This window comes from Balaenoptera musculus, chromosome 1 (genome assembly GCF_009873245.2).
Source record: "Balaenoptera musculus isolate JJ_BM4_2016_0621 chromosome 1, mBalMus1.pri.v3, whole genome shotgun sequence".
NCBI lineage: Eukaryota > Metazoa > Chordata > Mammalia > Artiodactyla > Balaenopteridae > Balaenoptera > Balaenoptera musculus.
The window spans coordinates 145,403,830-145,422,122 of NC_045785.1; the positions used below are offsets into that span (position 1 = coordinate 145,403,830).

At 44.8% G+C, this 18,293-nt stretch overlaps 1 protein-coding gene across 1 annotated transcript; it reads left to right on the plus strand.

The window, feature by feature from the left end:
• Window positions 1-14,098: 14,098 nt before the first annotated feature.
• On the plus strand, window positions 14,099-15,514 carry LOC118884875 (protein max). Its single transcript, XM_036833000.1, has one exon. The coding sequence runs from the start codon at window positions 14,298-14,300 to the stop codon at window positions 14,778-14,780; it is 483 nt and encodes a 160-aa protein (XP_036688895.1). The 5' UTR covers window positions 14,099-14,297; the 3' UTR covers window positions 14,781-15,514.
• Window positions 15,515-18,293: the final 2,779 nt, after the last annotated feature.

An 18,293-nucleotide genomic window follows, 5' to 3' on the forward strand; every position in this document is an offset into this window, starting at 1 on the left:
TTGACCAGAAAGAAGAGTTTCCCCACCAGCTTCATTTAGAAAATTCCCTGATTTTTGGGGGGGAGGGAGGGAGTTGGTCCTTAGATGAATCCTCAGACCAATTGCTGTGGCCGGATGAGTGGGCTGTTGTTATGGTTAAGCTGGGGTCACATGTCCACCCCTGTGGCCCCAGAGGAACAGTCCAGGGCACTTTGATCAGCGGCCCGGAACCGTATGGGGGGAGAAAGAAGCGGTTCCCCCAAGGAAAGAGGCTCTGTCCCCAGAAGAGGGGAAGGAGGTGCTGGGCAGACAGAAGTAACAGTGTCTACCTTGGTGTCTCAGGGGCTGAATGAAATGCTCTTCAAATTTATGCTTCTCATTCCTACCCATTTTCTTTAATGTTAAGGCCACTGCAGCAAGTTTCTGATTACATTCCACTGGTACTCCGAAGAGAACTGCTATAAGGAGGGAAATACTACCTTGTAAAGCGTGATGAGCAGGTAATAATCATCTCGGAGACCTAGAGATTGAGCAATTTGCTCAAGGCCACTCAGTTATTTAAAAAGGAGAACTAGGACTCTGACAGATATTCCCAAGCAGTACATTAGCAGTCGGGTTTATAGAGCACCCTGTGGAGATTTGGGCTACTGTGAATCCATTTTCCAGAGCCTAATCAGATTGTTTTCCTGGACCTGAAAGAACAGACTGGGGCCAGGGTGATTACTCAGTGGTCAAAGGATAAAAGACATGACTTAGAATCTGACTTCAGCACAGTGACACGTGGAGATGATTCATGGTGTGTGTGTGTAGACTGCAAGGTAAGAGAAATGTCACTGATGTAATATACATCTTTTCTAGAAGGAAAGGAACCTGAGATCAGCGTTTTGAGTGCCCTGAAAAAGGCAGACAATTAGTTATCAACTCTAAACAGAGTTTAAAATGTGCAGATAATCTAAGACTTATTTTTAGCTAACAGTGTAATTTATTTCTCCTCTCCTGTTTGTCTTTTATACTTTGTCAGTGGTTTCCTCACTTGACTGTGCGTCAAAATCACCTGTGGAGCTTAAATAACAAGAAGACATAGAGATGGCCATGGGGCACATGAAAAGATGCTCAACGTCACTAATTATTAGAGAAATGCAAATCAAAACTACAATGAGGTATCACTTCACACCGGTCAGAGTGGCCATCATCAAAAAATCTACAAACAGTAAATGCTGGAGAGGGTGTGGAGAAAAGGGAACCCTCTTGCACTGTTGGTGGGAATGTAAATTAATACAACCACTATGGAGAACAGTATGGAGGTTCCTTAAAAAACTAAAAATAGAACTACCATATGACCCAGCAATCCCACTACTGGGCATATACCCTGAGAAAATCATAATTCAAAAGGACACATGTACCCCAATGTTCATTGCAGCACTATTTACAATAGCCAGGACATGGGAACCACCTAAATGTCCAACGATAGGTGAATGGATAAAGAAGATGTTGTACATATATACAATGGAATATTAGTCATAAAAAGGAATGAAATTGGGTCATTTGTAGAGATGTGGATGGACCTAGAGTCTGTCATACAGAGTGAAGTAAGCCAGAAAGAGAAAACCAAATATTGTATATTAATTCATATATGTGGAATCTAGAAAAATGGTACAAATGAACCTATTTGTAGGGCAGGAATAGAGATGTAGACATAGAGAACGGACATGTGGACACGTGGGGGAAGGGGAGGGTGGGACGAATTGGGAGACTAGGTTTGACATAAATACGCTACCATGTGTAAAACAGATAGTGGGAACCTGCTGTATAGCACAGGGAGCTCAGCTCCGTGCTCTGTGACGACCTAGATGGGTGGGATGGAGGGGGGTGGGAGGGAGGTCCAAGAGGGAGGGGATATAGGTAGACATACAGCTGATTCACTTCACTGTACAGCAGAAACTAACACAACATTGTAAAGCAATTTTACTCCAAAAAAGAAAAGCTTCCCAGACACCAGGTCCCACCCTCATTCCTCCCTGTCCCTGCTCGCCCACCATACCCCCTCCTCCAATTTCAAGCTCCATAGAGGATCCCAATGCACAGGAAGGAGGGAGAACAACTCATGGTACAAAGGGCTCTTTCTCCCTCAGAGATCCTGCGTGCTTTTCCTTGCCCCACAGCTGTGGGAGCAAGGCCAGGCTGGAGAACCATGGATACAGCAGTTAAATGGTGTTTTTAAGGTCAGACAACTTGTAAGTTCTGGAACCAGGTGGCCTGGAACCTGGATTATTCTGCTCGTGATCTAGTTAAAAAGGGCAGTGAGGGCTTGGTCTTGACCCCCGGAGGAGTAGTAGCGGGTAAAAGAGGCCTGACTGATAAGGATATGTCTACTTCTATAAACAGTCGATCAGAGTAATACTCCTAGGTAGTATGCAGAAATTAGCACCTCTGACAGGCAGAGCCCTTCCTAAAATGTACCATTCATGGACTCCTTCCTCACTGAATGAAGGTGCCATTTTTCCTGTTCTGGCAATTAGTGCTGTGTGACCTTTGCAAAGCTGCTTGACTTCACTGTTTCTTGGTTTCCTCATCTATACAATGAGAGTGTTGGGCTTGGGTCCTTTCTGCTCTTGTGCTAGATTGTTGTATCTCTTCAGTGAAGAGCCCTTGGGCATGATGTGATTGCAGAGCTGAAAAGAGCTCTCTGTTTTCTTTTTTAAATTATTTATTTATTTATTTATTTATTTATTTATTTATTTATTTATGGCTGTGCTGGGTCTTTGTTTCTGTGCGAGGGCTTTCTCTAGTTGCGGCAAGTGGGGGCCACTCTTCATCGCGGTGCGCGGGCCTCTCACTATCATGGCCTCTCTTGTTGCGGAGCACAGGCTCCAGACGCGCAGGCTCAGTAATTGTGGCTCACAGGCCTAGTTGCTCCGCGGCATGTGGGATCTTCCCAGACCAGGGCTCGAAGCTGTGTCCCCTGCATTGGCAGGCAGATTCTCAACCACTGCACCACCAGGGAAGCCCCCTCTCTGTTTTCTTAATGTCCATTGGACAAAACTTTTTATGTTGCAATATGATACAAGAAAAAGCATAAAATATGGTGATCCCTGGAAAAGATGTCTTATGACTCAGTCTCAGGCAAGTAAAAAATGAAAATGTTTGACAGCAAAGGGAGTAGGAAGTATGCAGAACAGAAGGCAGGGAGGCTGCAAATCCATGAAGAGGAGTGGGGATGGAGCTGAAGAGTACCCTCAGGGCCTGGAGTTGACAAGAGAGGGGTGGCAGCAGCAAATGTAGCTGATTTATTCCAGTTTTGCCTGAGGAGTGTCAGCCCTTGATGGATTATTGGATGAACATTTGAAATCTAATCCCTTACTTCTGCCTCAGCCCTTCTGGAAGGGCTTAAGATTGTTTCCCCTACATTTTCCACTGCAAGCCCAGTAAACATAAAATAGACATTAGTGTCCTGAATGAATGAAACATCTATGTTGGTCCTTGCCCAGCCCGACTACTAGAGCTGGGAGGAGAAACTCAGAAGCTAAGAGGGGAATTCAAAGAGAGACACAAGCTCATGAGAATGACGTCAGGAAGGTTAAATCCCCTACAAGGAAGGGCCTTGCCAACCACAATCAGGGCAAAAAAAAGGCCTATTGGGTCATGCTCAGAGCAAGAAGATGGGCTAGTCCTATAGCATGGGAAATACCACAGTACTGACAAATGACAAAGAGACAGAGGAGCCATTCAGCTCTTAAGTGCTTTCTCTCCTTCCACTACTGGAGATCCAGGAAAGTCTCTGAATACCCAGGCTGGGTTCAGGGCCTGGTACGTAGTAGGGGTACAGTAAAAGTTTGTTCCATGAATGAAGAATGCATGGGAGGCGGATGACAAGGAGAATGCTTTTCTTGAGCTGAACGGAGAGCCCAGGATGTTTGAAAAGGTCTTGGGAGTCTGTGCTGTCACTTCAATCCACATCAGGAGCGGAAGGTCACTGTGGTAATCAGTTCCTTAGGAAGCTGACCGAGATGGAGACTGTGGGCAGGAAGTTTACTGAGTGCCCTTGGCAGCCATGCCTATGGGTGACTGAAGGGAGTAGGAATGGCAGAGGGATGAACTGAACTGAGATGCAGATGTAACAAAGGTCTCAGGTCAACCCTATGGGATGGTTCTTCAGAACTGGCTCACCTTGAGGCTAGGGGGCCGGGTCTTCATACTTCCTCATCAGCTAGCCACTGGATACAGGCTATGCTTCTGGGGGAGATACGGTCTTGGGTCACCTGTGAACTATCAGCCATCCCAACAGTTGAGGGAATGAGTGACTCAGTCTTGAAGAAGGTATGTGTGGGCACACCACAGCATCCACTGTGAAAATTAATCCAATCTCCTCATTTTATAGATAAAAACAGTCCAGAGATGAAATCATATATCTGGTTAACAGCAGAGCCAGGACACCTCTCAAAGGACTACCAGAAAATTCCCACAGACTTAGTGTACATGAAATTTGGTATGGGATTTGACAGAGCTATCAATGTGGATGAGGAGAAATGGAGATTAAATCAATGGTTCCCAAACCTAGCTGTCATCAGAATGATATGGAGGGCATTAGAATGCAGATTCCTGGGCCCCATTTTCAGAGATTCTGTTACTGGAGGGTCTGGGGCAAAGACTAAGAATCTGTATTTTAACAAGCGCCTATACAATTTCTATGTGGCCTATCTCCCAGCCTGTGCTTGGGAACCAGTGGCTAAGATAATAGAACCCTGGGCAGATTCCAGTTTGTTGAACAATCTGTACTTAAAGAGTATTGCTAAATGATGGCCCTCTGGATGGACATCTCAGGTGGGTTCAAGGGGGTTCACTCCTGAACTCTGTTCTATTCAACAAATTTTATCAACAGCTTGATGACTTTAACGTGCTATATATCCAATGAAGAGAATTTCAGAACTAGAAGAGATTGCTAATACTTTGGATAATTGACTCAATGTTTCAACAGATTTCAACATGTGGCCCTTAATTATGACTTTGTAGATTGATATTTATTGACCTTGAAAGTTGTTCATGTATCTTAAACGAGAGGAAGCAGCAGAGAGGCAGTGGGATATGGTGGTTTAGAGCACAGACTCTGGACTGTGTGGATTCAAATCCCAGAACCATCACTCACTGTGTGGCCCTGAGCAAGTTTCTTATTCCCCTGTGTCTCAGTTTCCTCATCTGTGAAATGGGGACAATAATATATACTCATAGTACTTACTTCATAAGGTTATTGTGAGGATCTGTGAGTTAATATGTATAAAGAATTTATAACTGTGCCCGGCACATAGAAAACACTGTAGGGCTTCCCTGGTGGCGCAGTGGTTGAGAATCTGCCTGCCAATGCAGGGGACACGGGTTCGAGCCCTGGTCTGGGAGGATCCCACATGCCGCGGAGCAACTGGGCCCGTGAGCCACAGCTACTGAGCCTGCGCGTCTGGAGCCTGTGCTCCGCAACAAGAGAGGCCGCGATAGTGAGAGGCCCGCGCACCGCGATGAAGAGTGGCCCCCGCTTGCCACAACTGGAGAAAGCCCTCGCACAGAAATGAAGACCCAACACAGCCATAAATAAATAAATAAATAAAACCCAAAAAAAAAAAAGTAAAAAAAAAAAAAAAGAAAACACTGTATTACCATTTGCTGTGATTATGTGTCATTTTTTCAGCTATTTATTGCTGTTGTAACAAACTACCCCAAAACATAGTGGTTTCAAATGACAATTTATGACTTTTTATGATCCTGTGGATTATTTTGTATCACTTGGTCCTGACTGGGACTCTGGGATAACTGGAAGGTCCAAAAGGACCTCATTTGCACAGTTGATCGTTGATACTGGCTGCCAGCTGGGAGGGAGCTCTGTGTGTTCTCAGACGCCGGCTTCAGTTCTCCAGGGGGCTGTTATGCTTCCTCATATGATGGTTGGCCTCCAAAAAGAGTCTTCCAAGAGATGAAGGCAGAAGCCGAGATCTCCTTAGGCCCAGCCTTGGAAATTACCCTGTGTTACTTCCACTACATACTATTGGTTAAAACCAGCCACAGGCCCAGCCCAGAAGCAGGGGAGAGGAAATAGATGCCACCTTTCAATGAGAAGAGTAGCAAAGAATTAGCAGCCATCTTTAATCTGCCACAGAAGTTTAATCCCACTTTTGTAAAACTAAGTGTGTGTGTGTGTGTGTGTGTTATACATAGAAAATGATGTCTGGAAGAGTATATAACAAAATGTAAACAATAGTTACCTTTAGAGGGAAGGGTTACAATATAGTGGTTATTCCCTTCATGTTTTGCTTTTTTGTTTCCCTGAATTTTCCGTGATGATGTATATTACATTTATTTTTAAAAAGTAATTTCCATTTTTTGAAAAAATATATGATGAATTTAAAACTAATATGAGCCAAAATTATGATGGTTCTCCAACCGAAAGAAAAGCTAGCTCAAAATTACACAGTATTAAAAAAATCACAGTAGCTAGATAGAGAACAAATGTTCCAATCCCACTCCCCTCAGCAATCAGACCACACTGAGTGTTATGGGCTGGGTTCTGAACCCTAAGAAAGGAAAACAAAGAGAAACACAGCATATCAAGGTGCCAAAGGGTTGACAAAGTGTCTGTAAACCATTTCTTGTGGAGAAAGACTTAAGGACACTTGGGTGGAAGAGAAGAGGCTCAGAGGGGACACGAGAGAGTGAACCGGGCCCTCATTCTGTGTGCGAGGAAGGCTGCCGTGGGGAAGAAGTGTTACCACCCAGGGTTCTTGGCCCCCGTAATAGAAATTTGATCAGAGGCCGAACAAGAAATTAAGGCAAGGTTTTACTGGGGTCCCTGCTGCAGCAGGGGTGAGCGAGAACAAGTAACAGGTTCCCTTGCTCCCCAAGGCGGGGCAAGCTGGTTCCTTACATGGGGGTGAGGGTAGGGGTGTATCCAGGGGTCGGGCCCAAGGGGTGGCTTAGGTTTGCCCACCCCTTTGTGGTGTTATGTGCAGGGGGCATGCCGAGTACCCTGCTTTTGCTCCCGACCCCCTGTTTTTGCTCCTGGCTCTTCAGAAGTGGCAGTTGGTCTTTTTGGTCTTTTTGTATCTTTTGGCCAGAATTTGCCCCAACTGTGCATGCACAGCAGTTATTTTTAGTCCCTTATAGTTTCTTTGTATTTTGTAGCTCAAGGAGACTTTTGTCCAGATGCAAGCACTGCAGCACTGTAGCAAAGGGTTCCAGGCCCCAGGTCTGTCTCAGAGGCATTAGTTCTGGTCCTACAGAATTGGAAACATTTAATGGAATTGACACAGAGGTAGATTTGAGATTCTTCATACAAAGAAGAACTCCCTAAACTGTGAAAGATAAAGCTGGAGTGAGATTTCTAGGATGGTATCAAGTGGAGACCAGATACCCATGTCTCAGGGCAGGAATCCTGCCTTGCACAGGTGCCTGACCTAGACCTACCAGGCCCCTTCCAAATCCCAGGTTCTGTGCCTGTAGGCCTACAGGAAAGTGGAAATAAAACACGCGACATTTAAACCTTACCTTGCCTAAAGGCAGTGGCCTGAATTAAATGAGTTCTTGAGATTCATTTTATGGGTCTATAAATGGATATTGCCCTTGACGTGAAAACACGATGAATCAACAAATATTATCAAGTGAACACTAGATGCATGGCAATGTCCTGGGTACTCAGATGTGGTCTCTCAGCCCACAGGTCTAAAGTTTAATAAAGAAGAAAGACATATAATCACCGTATAAACTTAACACTCCTAAAGACAGCCATTACCTGCTGGGGTGGCAAGGGCCCAAAGAGTAAATGATTGATTCGTAATAGCAAAGAAAGCTTGGGGGCAAGTGGGAACGGGAGCTTTAGGTTGTAACTGTGAGATGAGAGATGAGAGGGATGGGGCTGAGGCAAAGGAAGAGGGGCCTTGCCCTGCATCTTTATGTTAATGTGAACGTCTTTGGTAGAGGAAAGAAGGCTGCATGCCAGCCCCCTGGATTGGGTTTTCCTAAAAATAGATCACATTCTCTCTTTATTGACTCATAATAATTATAATCACCTCCATTTACTAAGGACATGCTGTATGGTAATTGCTTTACATATATTAACTCATCAAATCTGTTTGATGACCAAGTAAGGCGTGACTATTATCTTCAGGGTCTAGAGTCCCTGAAGGACTATGGTTGACCTCCTTTGGGGTGCCTGCCCAACTCACAAGAACCCTTGCCCCTTGCCCGCAGAGCTAGCTCCCGGCAGATATCTGTTCAGCGTGAACCCTGCACTCCTGGCCTCAGCTGAGTCAGAGCCCTCCCCCAGGCATCTGGAACTGTGTCCAGAGAAAAACACGGGGTTTCCCTGGGGTAGGACCTGTAAGATGGAAGCAAGGACACTGTAGGTGGCCATATTTGGCTATTCTGAGACAGAGAGGGGGAGAGACAGACAGACAGACTCAGAAGCAGTTGCCCAGAAAGAAGCAGAGACAGGGAGAATGGTTCCTGGTGGGCAACCACCCACCAGTTCTGGTCTTCCCCAGGACCTGGATGCCGTCCTGCCCTCTGGTGTTAAGAGACAGCCCTATATCTTTATGTTAAATTGACCTTTTTCACTTATCCTAGCTTGAGTGTCTATTACAGCTAATAAGTTCTTACTAATACAAGTGTTTTGTCCATCTGTTAAATAAGGAGCCAGGCTTCCAGGAATTCCCTGGTGGTCCAGTGGTTAGGGCTCCGTGCTTCCACTGCAGGGGGCACGGGTTCGATCCCTGGTCGGGGAACTAAGGTCCCACAAGCCATGAGGTGGTGTGGCCAAAAAAAAGGAGCCAGGCTTCCAGCTTAGTTTTGTCTACCTCCAGAGTCCCAACCATGGGGACCTCCAGCTCCTTTGTGTTTGCTCCAGAGTGGCAATTTTAGGGTAACATTTCCTAAAAGGAGGCTTAGTGGGACAGCTGGCTCTTTGCTTCATCAGGGTGGCTCCTGTGCCAGTGAGGTGTCAGCAGTATGACAACCAGCTGCCCTGATGAGGGCAGGGGGCTCCCAGCAGCAGTCCAACTCGTTCATAAGGTTCAATAGTTCTCCAACATCACATTCTCCCCTGGAACATGCACCTTTCTGATATCGTTGTTGCATCCCAGGTGTCAATGGCCAAACAAAAAGTTGCTTTGGGAGCTTGGCTTTCTAAGATTATAGCAGCTGCCCTGGCACCGCAACCCCTGAGCCTGCTCTCTACGTGCTGCTGCATTCTCACTTGTCACAGCTGTCACCCTGGCCACCGCTTCTCGAAAGCCTCCTCTTGACCTCTGCCCACAGACTCCCCAGATGGTTAGAATCAACCTGACCCTTGTACCCGTGTCTACAAAAGCTCTGATGACATATCTGTGCTTTCATTTACTTAACTTCCTGCCTCCCGCTTCTAGCTGTGTGGGCAGGGTCTGTGTCCTATTTGTTTTTGTGTCTCTAGTCCCTATCGCAATGGATGGCACAGAGTTGGTATTGAGTAAATGTTTGTGGAGTGAATGACTGAATAAGTGAATCATTAAACCAACACATTTCTTTCACTGTCTCTTTACTCTGACATACTGACTGTGCTATGTTTTATTTCACGAATAATGTTTCTTTTAGGACCATTCTGTCTTCCCCGTTTTTTCCTTGTCCACCTGAAGGACTGTAAAGCAAAGGCCTTCCTCCCACTTTCCTTCTCATAAGTAGCACAAGGGTTTGCAAATAGCTGATGTGTCAATTCATGGTGGGTGTGTGTGTGTGTGTGTGTGTGTGTTGTATTTGTTTTACAGAGCTCAGAATAATAATCGGAGTGCCTATTCTCTCACGGGAATTTCTTAGATGGCGATGTCTTTTTTTTTTTAATTAATTAATTAATTTTTGGCTGTGTTGGGTCTTTGTTGCTGCTCGTGGGCTTTCTCTGGTTGCGGCGAGCGGGGGCTACACTTTCGTTGTGGTGCGCGGGCATCTCACTGCGGTGGCTTCTCTCATTGCGGAGCACGGGCTCTAGGCACGTGGGCTTCAGTAGTTGCAGCACGCGGGCTCAGTACTTGTGGCTCGCGGGCTCTAGAGCGCAGGCTCAGTAGTTGTGGTGCACGGGCTTAGTTGCTCCGCGGCATGTGGAATCTTCCTGGACCAGAGCTCGAACCCGTGTCCCCTGCATTGGCAGGCGGATTCTTAATCACTGCGATGGCGGTGTCTTTACTGTCCTGTCCTTTTCCCTCCCTTCTGTGTGGCTAGCCACCTCCTGACAGTGGACATAGTCCAACACAGGGCTTTAGAGTCAACATGAGTGAACTTTGGCTGAGGCAACCCAGGCAGGACTTTACTCAAATATCTAGAAATAGAAGCATCTGTTTAATTATCCTGCTGAAACTTAGGAAAATCTATGACATCACATTCCTGCACTTTCCAACTTGCCTAAACGGAGCAAACAAGAACCCGAGTGGCCACTGGGAGATCACACTGTTCGCACCAGTCAGGCAGCAGGTGCACACAGCGTGGTGGGTGAACTCCCCCTGGGCCACATACACCCTGCCTTTGCCCCCAGCTGCTTCAACCCTTACAGGCTGTGTTGCCTTTCCACTACAAGGCAGAGAGAGTGGCTTAACAAGATGGGATTGGAGCAGATAGTCAATGAGGCTAGAGAGGAGAGAGGTGAGAAGAGGCGTGCCAGCCAGGAGAGGTCTTGATGAGTGAGAAGTGGCTGTTCATGTGTTCTATTGGCCGCCACTGCCTCATGATGTTCAGGGTACCGCTACCCAGGGGGCAACCCCAGGTGCTACTTTGGTGCTGCTGCCTTTGTTCTCTGAGTCTCTGGGCTCTCTGGGCTGCATAAACTCCCTCCACTATCCTGGATCGCATCATCTTTTCTTAGGTAAGCCAGGACAGCCCCTGGAGACAACTTAATACTCTGAAAGGGAACTCACAAGACTTAAGTGCCTACTTTATGCCAGGCATGGCGCTGGGTTTTTCTTTCTTTCTTTTTTTCTTTCTTCCTTCCTTCCTTTTTTTCCTCTCTCTCTCTCTTTTCCTTTCTTCCTTTCTTCTTCCTTCCTTCCTTTCTTTCTTTCTTTCTTTCATTCGTTCGTTCGTTCTTTCTTTCTTTCTCTTCTTCTTCATCATCTTTTTTATTGAAAAACATAGCTATGAATTTTTATGTGAAATTAGTAATAATGAGACCTGTACAATTAATTTCCTTTTACTATGTCTGGCCTGCTAGAAATTGTTAAGATCACAATGTTCCACTGTTTCAGCCAGATGCTTGTGAAATTATGTGGCTTTTTCATAGATAATATACATGAAAGGGGAACTTCTGGTATTTTTGGTCTTCTACGTAGCTCCGACTTTATGGCCAACAACCTGAGTCTCAATCTATTACCAGAGCTGCCAAGTAAACTGAAGACTTGAGATTGAAGATTTGGGGGTAATATAACTCGAATGGCCCACCCAAATCTGTTCTTTCTTTTATCCTTGTCACATCTCCCAGCCTTCCTTGAAGTTAGATATGGACAACAAGCTAAATAAATTTCCTCCAAAGGAATGTGAGTGTGTCCACTTCCAGGCCTACACTTAACACCTGGGTGTGTCTCCTCCCCAGTCTCTTCCCCCTTCCCACACACTGGAACCCTGGCAAGGCACTGACTGAACCTTGATTATGCAGATAACATCAAGACCTAGGGGTTGGAGAAGTGGCTTAACAAGATGGGATTGGAACCCTGAGCGAAGGAAGTTGGATGGAAGTTGGATCCCTGAGTGATCAGGCAGAACAGAGCCACCCTGGACTGTTACCTGAGAAAGAAAGAAACTTCTGTCTTCTTAAAGGTGTGGGATTATTGATGGGCTCTCTTTGTTATCCATCTATAACCTTACCCTAACTAATATAGAAATTGTTTCCAAAAGTATGGTATTGCCGTTACAAAAACTCAAAATATGTGTCATTGTTTTTTACTGGAGAGATAAGAAATTGATGTTTTTTACTGGAAAGCCAGTGTCTTGTTATGCTGAGGCAAAAACATTTGACAAGATCACCATCTGTGATAATTTGAAGGACAGACCACTTGCCTACTAAGCCCCTAATTCTAAAGGAAGTAATTGCATAATACTCCATTGTCAGTGTGTACTAGCTGCTCCTTCCTGCTTTTTAGTAAGATATTACAACAAGTGCAGGCAAGAAGTGACCAGATTGCAGAGTATGTCCAGAATCATGGATTTTTACAGAGTCAGACAAGTCAATTTCTTCTTTACCCCAAACAAGAAGAGCTAAAATTGTGGTTGTTCAAAGCATTTTTCAAAGGGCCATTAAAACTTCTCAGCCAAACCAAGAGCCAGGCCTGTGTCAAAGATGAGACTAAGGGACTAAGGGTCTGGGACTTCCCTGGTGGTGCAGTAGTTAAGAATCCACCTGCCAATGCACGAGACACAGGTTTGAACCCTGGCCTGGGAAGATCCCACATGCCGTGGAGCAACTAAGCCCATGCGCCACAACTACTGAGCCTGCGCTCTAGAACCCGCGAGCCACAACTACTGAGCCCGCGTGCCACAACTACTGAAGCCCACGCACCTAGAGCCTGTGCTCCGCAGCAAGAGAAGCCACTGCACTGAGAAGCCCTCACACCTCAACGAAGAGTAGCCCCTGCTCGCCGCAACTAGAGAAAGCCCGCGCACAGCAACGAAAACCCAACACAGCCAAAAATAATTAATTAATTAATTTTTTAAAAAAGGGACTAAGTGTCGTTTCAGATGGACTCAAGGTAGCCATCATTAAAATGAGAGAGAAAATCACTGGTTGATCAAGAAAGCAAAGAAATAAAGCAACTTAAAGACCTATGTTCGGAGAAGAACTTGGGAGTGGTGAGTGGCTCATGGAACTGACTGAAGCCTTCTCAATTTTCAAGGCAATTACATTCTCAAAGAAACTACAAGCATTAAAAAAAAAAAAAGTCTCCAGGTGTTTAAGGCAGAAAGCAACCCTTGGACCCCAACATTTGCACCAGCAGGAAGCCAGCTGCGAAATCTGCATAGCTCCAAAGAGGGCTTAATCCAAAGCTCACTTCGGATGCTGTGAGAGAGGAAACAGATAAAGAAGAAGCTCCCAGAAGGCAAAGCCATCAGCCATGAAGGACAATGGCCACATCTCTTCCATATTCTTTCACTGCCAGCTTGGCTCAAACATGTTGTTGCATATTGCTATTGCTCATTCATTTTCATTGCCCAATAGTCTTTCATTGTAAGAATATGCCATCATTTATTTATCCATTCTATCATGTATAGCTATTTAGGTTGTTTCTGCTTTTTTTCCTATTATGTTCTGAACATTCTTTTACATGTTTCTTGGTGCACTGTGGACAGATTTCTCTGGGGTACGTTCTTAGGAGTGCAGTTGATGACTCATAAGGTACTCAGTAATGCCAAACTCTCTCAGAGTAGTTGTAGCAATTATACTCTCTCCTGCAGTGTATTTGTGTTCCCCTTGTTTCATACCCCTGTCTATGTTATTTTCAGATATTTTAATTTTGCCAATCTGGTGGATGTATAATGGTGTCTTGTTGGGGCTACATTCACACTTCCCAATGACTAATGAGGCTAAATACCTTTTCATATTTTTTATTGGCCATTGGGACTTTCCCTTTGGTGCCTATTCAAAATTTTTGGATAGAGCTATTGGGTTGTGTATCTCTTTCATGTTAATTTTTAGGAATTCTTTTATGTAACAATCACTTACATAATGTTGCAAATATTTTCTCCCACTTTATGGCTTATCTTTTCACTGTCTATTTGGTCTTTTGATGAACAGAAGTACTTAATTTTAATGTGGTTGAGCTTAAGTTTTTCATTCCTCTTTATGTGTCCCTCTCTATCTGTGGTTCACGTTCAGAATCTCTGAGAGATGATTTACCTAGTTAGCCAAGCACAGTATAAAGCAATGCGGTTGGATGATACTCTCATGTAAGACCATCTCCTAGGTCCTGGGCAACTTATGGATGTCTGCTTTAGGATCACTGCCGCTCTCTGGCCCATCTGCTGTCCCTAAGATAGGGGAGTACCATTTAAAACAATAAATTATGGGGGCAGGAGGAAATTAGACACAGGATAAGATATTTAAATCAAGAAATACTACTCACTGGCCGCCGTTGATCCGGTGCTGCAGTGAGGAGGTGGTTCTCGCCCGTGTTGTGTGTGTGTGTGTGTGTGTGAGTGAGAGAGCGAGTGAGTGAGTGAGTGAGTGTGTGTGTGGGGGGACTCGGCTTGTTGTTGTCGGTGACTTCCCCCTCCCCTCCACCCCTCCCCCTTCCCCGCCGCCGCTGCAGTGGCCGCTCCCTGGGCCGTAGGAAATGAGCGATAACGATGACATCGAGGTGGAGAGCGACGAAGAGCAACCGAGGTTTCAATCTGCGGCTGACAAACGGGCTCATCATAATGCACTGGAACGAAAACGTAGGGACCACATCAAAGACAGCTTTCACAGTTTGCGGGACTCGGTCCCATCACTCCAAGGAGAGAAGGCATCCCGGGCCCAAATCCTAGACAAAGCCACAGAGTATATCCAGTATATGCGAAGGAAAAACCACACACACCAGCAAGATATTGATGACCTCAAGCGGCAGAATGCTCTTCTGGAGCAGCAAGTCCGTGCACTGGAGAAGGCGAGGTCGAGTGCCCAACTGCAGACCAACTACCCCTCCTCAGACAACAGCCTCTACACCAACGCCAAGGGCAGCACCATCTCTGCCTTCGATGGGGGCTCAGACTCCAGCTCGGAGTCGGAGCCCGAAGAGCCCCAAAGCAGGAAGAAGCTCCGGATGGAGGCCAGCTAAGCTCCACGGGGCAGGCCAGCAATAAAAACTGTCTGTCTCCTCCATCGTCTTATCCTCCTTTCAGTTCATCTTTAAAACCCTCAGAACCATTTAAGAGACTCTTTATTTTTTTCTCCTTCTTTTTTTTTTATTTTATTTTTTTTTAATTTTATTTTTACGTAGAAGCTCTTGGACAACAGCTCTCGTTCTCCTTCCCCATTTCCACTATTTTTTTTTTTTTAACGTTTCCCTTCAGGGATTCCCTGTCCCCACCAGGAATATTCAAACCAAAACACCCCAACTTGGCAGCTTTTTCTGTGGAGGACAGACGGCCGGCCAGACCTCTGAGCACATGGTGTCCTGACCACCCACCAGCTCCTCCAGCCCTGCCGGGCGCATGTGCCCGGGGGACTCCTGCCCCTCCCAGGCCTCTCCTCCCGGGCCACCCTCACCGCTGTTTGATAGACTTTGTGAATCTGTGGACTGCTCTACTTTAAGAAGATGACCAGTTTGGAGTAATCAGAATTATTCCCCCTTCTTTTTAAGGATTTTTTTTTTCCCCTAAAAGGCTATTTATCGCTCGTGTTGAAAGACCAGATCCTTGAAGAAGTTTGTGGTATAAAAGGAAGTGGGGACAGATTTGCAGCGCAGAGTCTTTGGCCTGTTTCACTCCTGCTTCTCTCAGCCAGCCTTAGGGAGGGCCGCGTGACACTCGTGTGGTTTGTGGGGGGCAGCAGCAGTGAAGCGGTAGCCGCCAGGGGGTGGGAGGGGGCGGGACAAGGAGGGAGGGTCGGGTGGGGTAGAGGTTTTGTATTGAGGGCCAGTGATGTTTTGATATTTATTTCCTGCTACTGAAATTTGAATCTGAGTGAATTGTCCCTATTTCTGATGATGTCGGTATTGCAAAACGACAGATTCATAAAGTAATGATCAAATCTTCCTTTCTTTCCGTGTGTATTTCTAAGAAATAGAGCCAACTGATTTTCTATGTAAATACCAAGAGCGGTTCACCTCATACTAAACCCACACCCCAGTGCAGACCCCTCCCCACCCTCGTCCCCCTCCCCTTCCAGCTGTCCTGGAACCTGTCCCCATTATGTGATCCAGCCCTGGTTCTGGCTGCGGTCCGCAGATCCCAGTGAAGGGTTTTGTGTGTTTAGGCCTCATTTCTTTGTCTTTTTCCTACTCTGTTCCTGGCATTTGCTGATTTCTAGTGTATACTCTGTAGTCTCAGTCTGTGTTTGATTCCATTCCATGGAGATAAAAAGTATGTTGTACATACTGCTGAAGAATTGTCTTGCAAGTTAAGGCTTCCCCTTTACTATAAGACTATAAATAAAAACTTATTTTATCCTTAAAAAAAAAAAAAAAAAAAAAAAAAAAAAAAAAAAAAAAAAAAAAGAAATACTACTCACTGACAATACAGCTCTTAATAATCTACATCCAGAAATGAAGAAAATAAACAACAGAAAACTTCTTAGAAATTATATCATTCCATGGGACTTTGCATCTCAAATATTTGGTGATTGAATACTTAATAACAATAATCCACCCTAAAATGTGATTTGTAGATTGCTTATTGATTAAATTATGTGATTCCAGTGTTATCCCCAGGAAGTAATAAGCTTAAAACTTCATGAAAGTATGTTGAAATGATAACCACAATTGGCATCTAAAGGTTGAAGTCCGAAGTCTAGAAAAAGGAGGGTCAGTGAGTTTAGATTTGCCTGTGTTCATCCAGGAATTTCCAAGTGAGAGCTGGACTGGATAGACACGAACATTCCTGTCACTTCAGGATGCTTTGTTTCAGTTTTAGAAAACAACCTACTCCTACCAAAAGTTCAGATGAGGAGGGGAGCTGATGGGGATTTGTGTGGAGAAAATTGCTCTGCAGGCAAGATCCAGAGAGCCAGCAGGGAACCATATTAGAATCATGGCCTCATCCAACCCACAAGCATTTATTGAACGCCTGCCATGTGACAGATATACAGTGGATACAAAGTTGAAGACAGAGTCCCTGTATCCGTTAGGACTCTTCCTATTACAAGTTACTTCAATTTAATAAATAATATTTTTGGCTCATGTAAATGGAAGTTGAGAGGTAGGGCAGGCTTCAGGGATGAATTAACTGGGTGTCTCCCAGGTCATCTCCCCTCTGTGCATGGGCCTCCTCTTCGGGTTGGCTTCCCACATTGTGATAAATGGCTCTTCTAGATACCAGGATTTACAAAAGAGAGGAAAGCTTTTATGAAGTTTCACTTTTAAAAGCATAGACCCTGCTTTCCCAGAATTACCTAGCAAAGTTCACCTCATTTTCCACTGGTCAGACTAGGTCACATGCTCCTTTCAAAACCAATCCCCATGTGGAAAGAAATGTCAGGCATTGACTGGTTCAGAAACCCAGGCCTAAGCTAATTGCCTTGACAGGCAGGATGGGATTACATCTAGGCAATAAAAACCTACCTCTTTAGCTGGAGGGTAGGGGTTATCTTTCCCCAAATCTAATAGACCAGAGAGTAAGTACTTGAGTAAAAATCAGGGTACTGGCAGGGAATGGCAGAAAGGATGCTGTGCCATCTCCCTATTATAGCCTCAGTCTGCAAGAAGCTTACAGTTGGGGAAGACAGGTTTATAATCTACTCATAATGAAAAACGACATGAGAGACACAAAGTGCTTTGGGAGACTAGAGAAGACCATTTATAACGCCTGAGGGATCAAGGACCTGGGTCCAGACAGATACATTTTTTTAAGGATGCTGAAGTAGAAATGCATTCTGGGCTAAGAGTGTTGGATCCAGAGCACAGGAAGGGAAGTGTGGTTTAGAGGAAGGAGGCAGGAAATTAGTTAGATTTATAGTAACATTGAGATATCCAAGTGAGAATATCCAGAGAAAATTTGGGACCAGACAGAGACAGAGAGGTTGTGTTGGAAGCCATCAGCATAAAGGAAATGATGATAATAAGAGTTACCTTTTATTAAATATATATATTACATGTAAGTTTTATTATATATTATTTTATATTAAATATATATATGCCAGACCTGTTCTAAACACTTTGTTGGTATTATTTCTTTTGATTCTCACAATCCAGTACAGGTATTCTTGTCTCAGTTTTACTAAAAAGGAAACTGACACTCAAAAGAGTAACTTACCAAGGCCATCCATGTGATCAATGGATGAATGGGGTTCAAACCCAGATACTTCAGGGGTCTGGGTGCTGGAGCTATGAACATGGATAAGGTTATTCAGGAATGTGTTTCCAATCTTGCCTCCAAATGCAATTATCCTCAATTTATGTGGATACCTTGACTTTTTAGTAATACATTTGTTCAAAATTATTTTGTTGTCATAGCTCTTTTTTCCCCCCAACATCACCTGGGATCTTTTTGGCTACAAGTAGCTGAAAACAGTGACTCAGCAAGCCAAAGCAAAAAGAAAAAGTATTATCGCATATAACAAGAAGTCTCAAGGTAGGGCAGCTCCAGGATTGATTACTTCAGCAACTCCATGTCATCAAGAACCTTGGTTATTT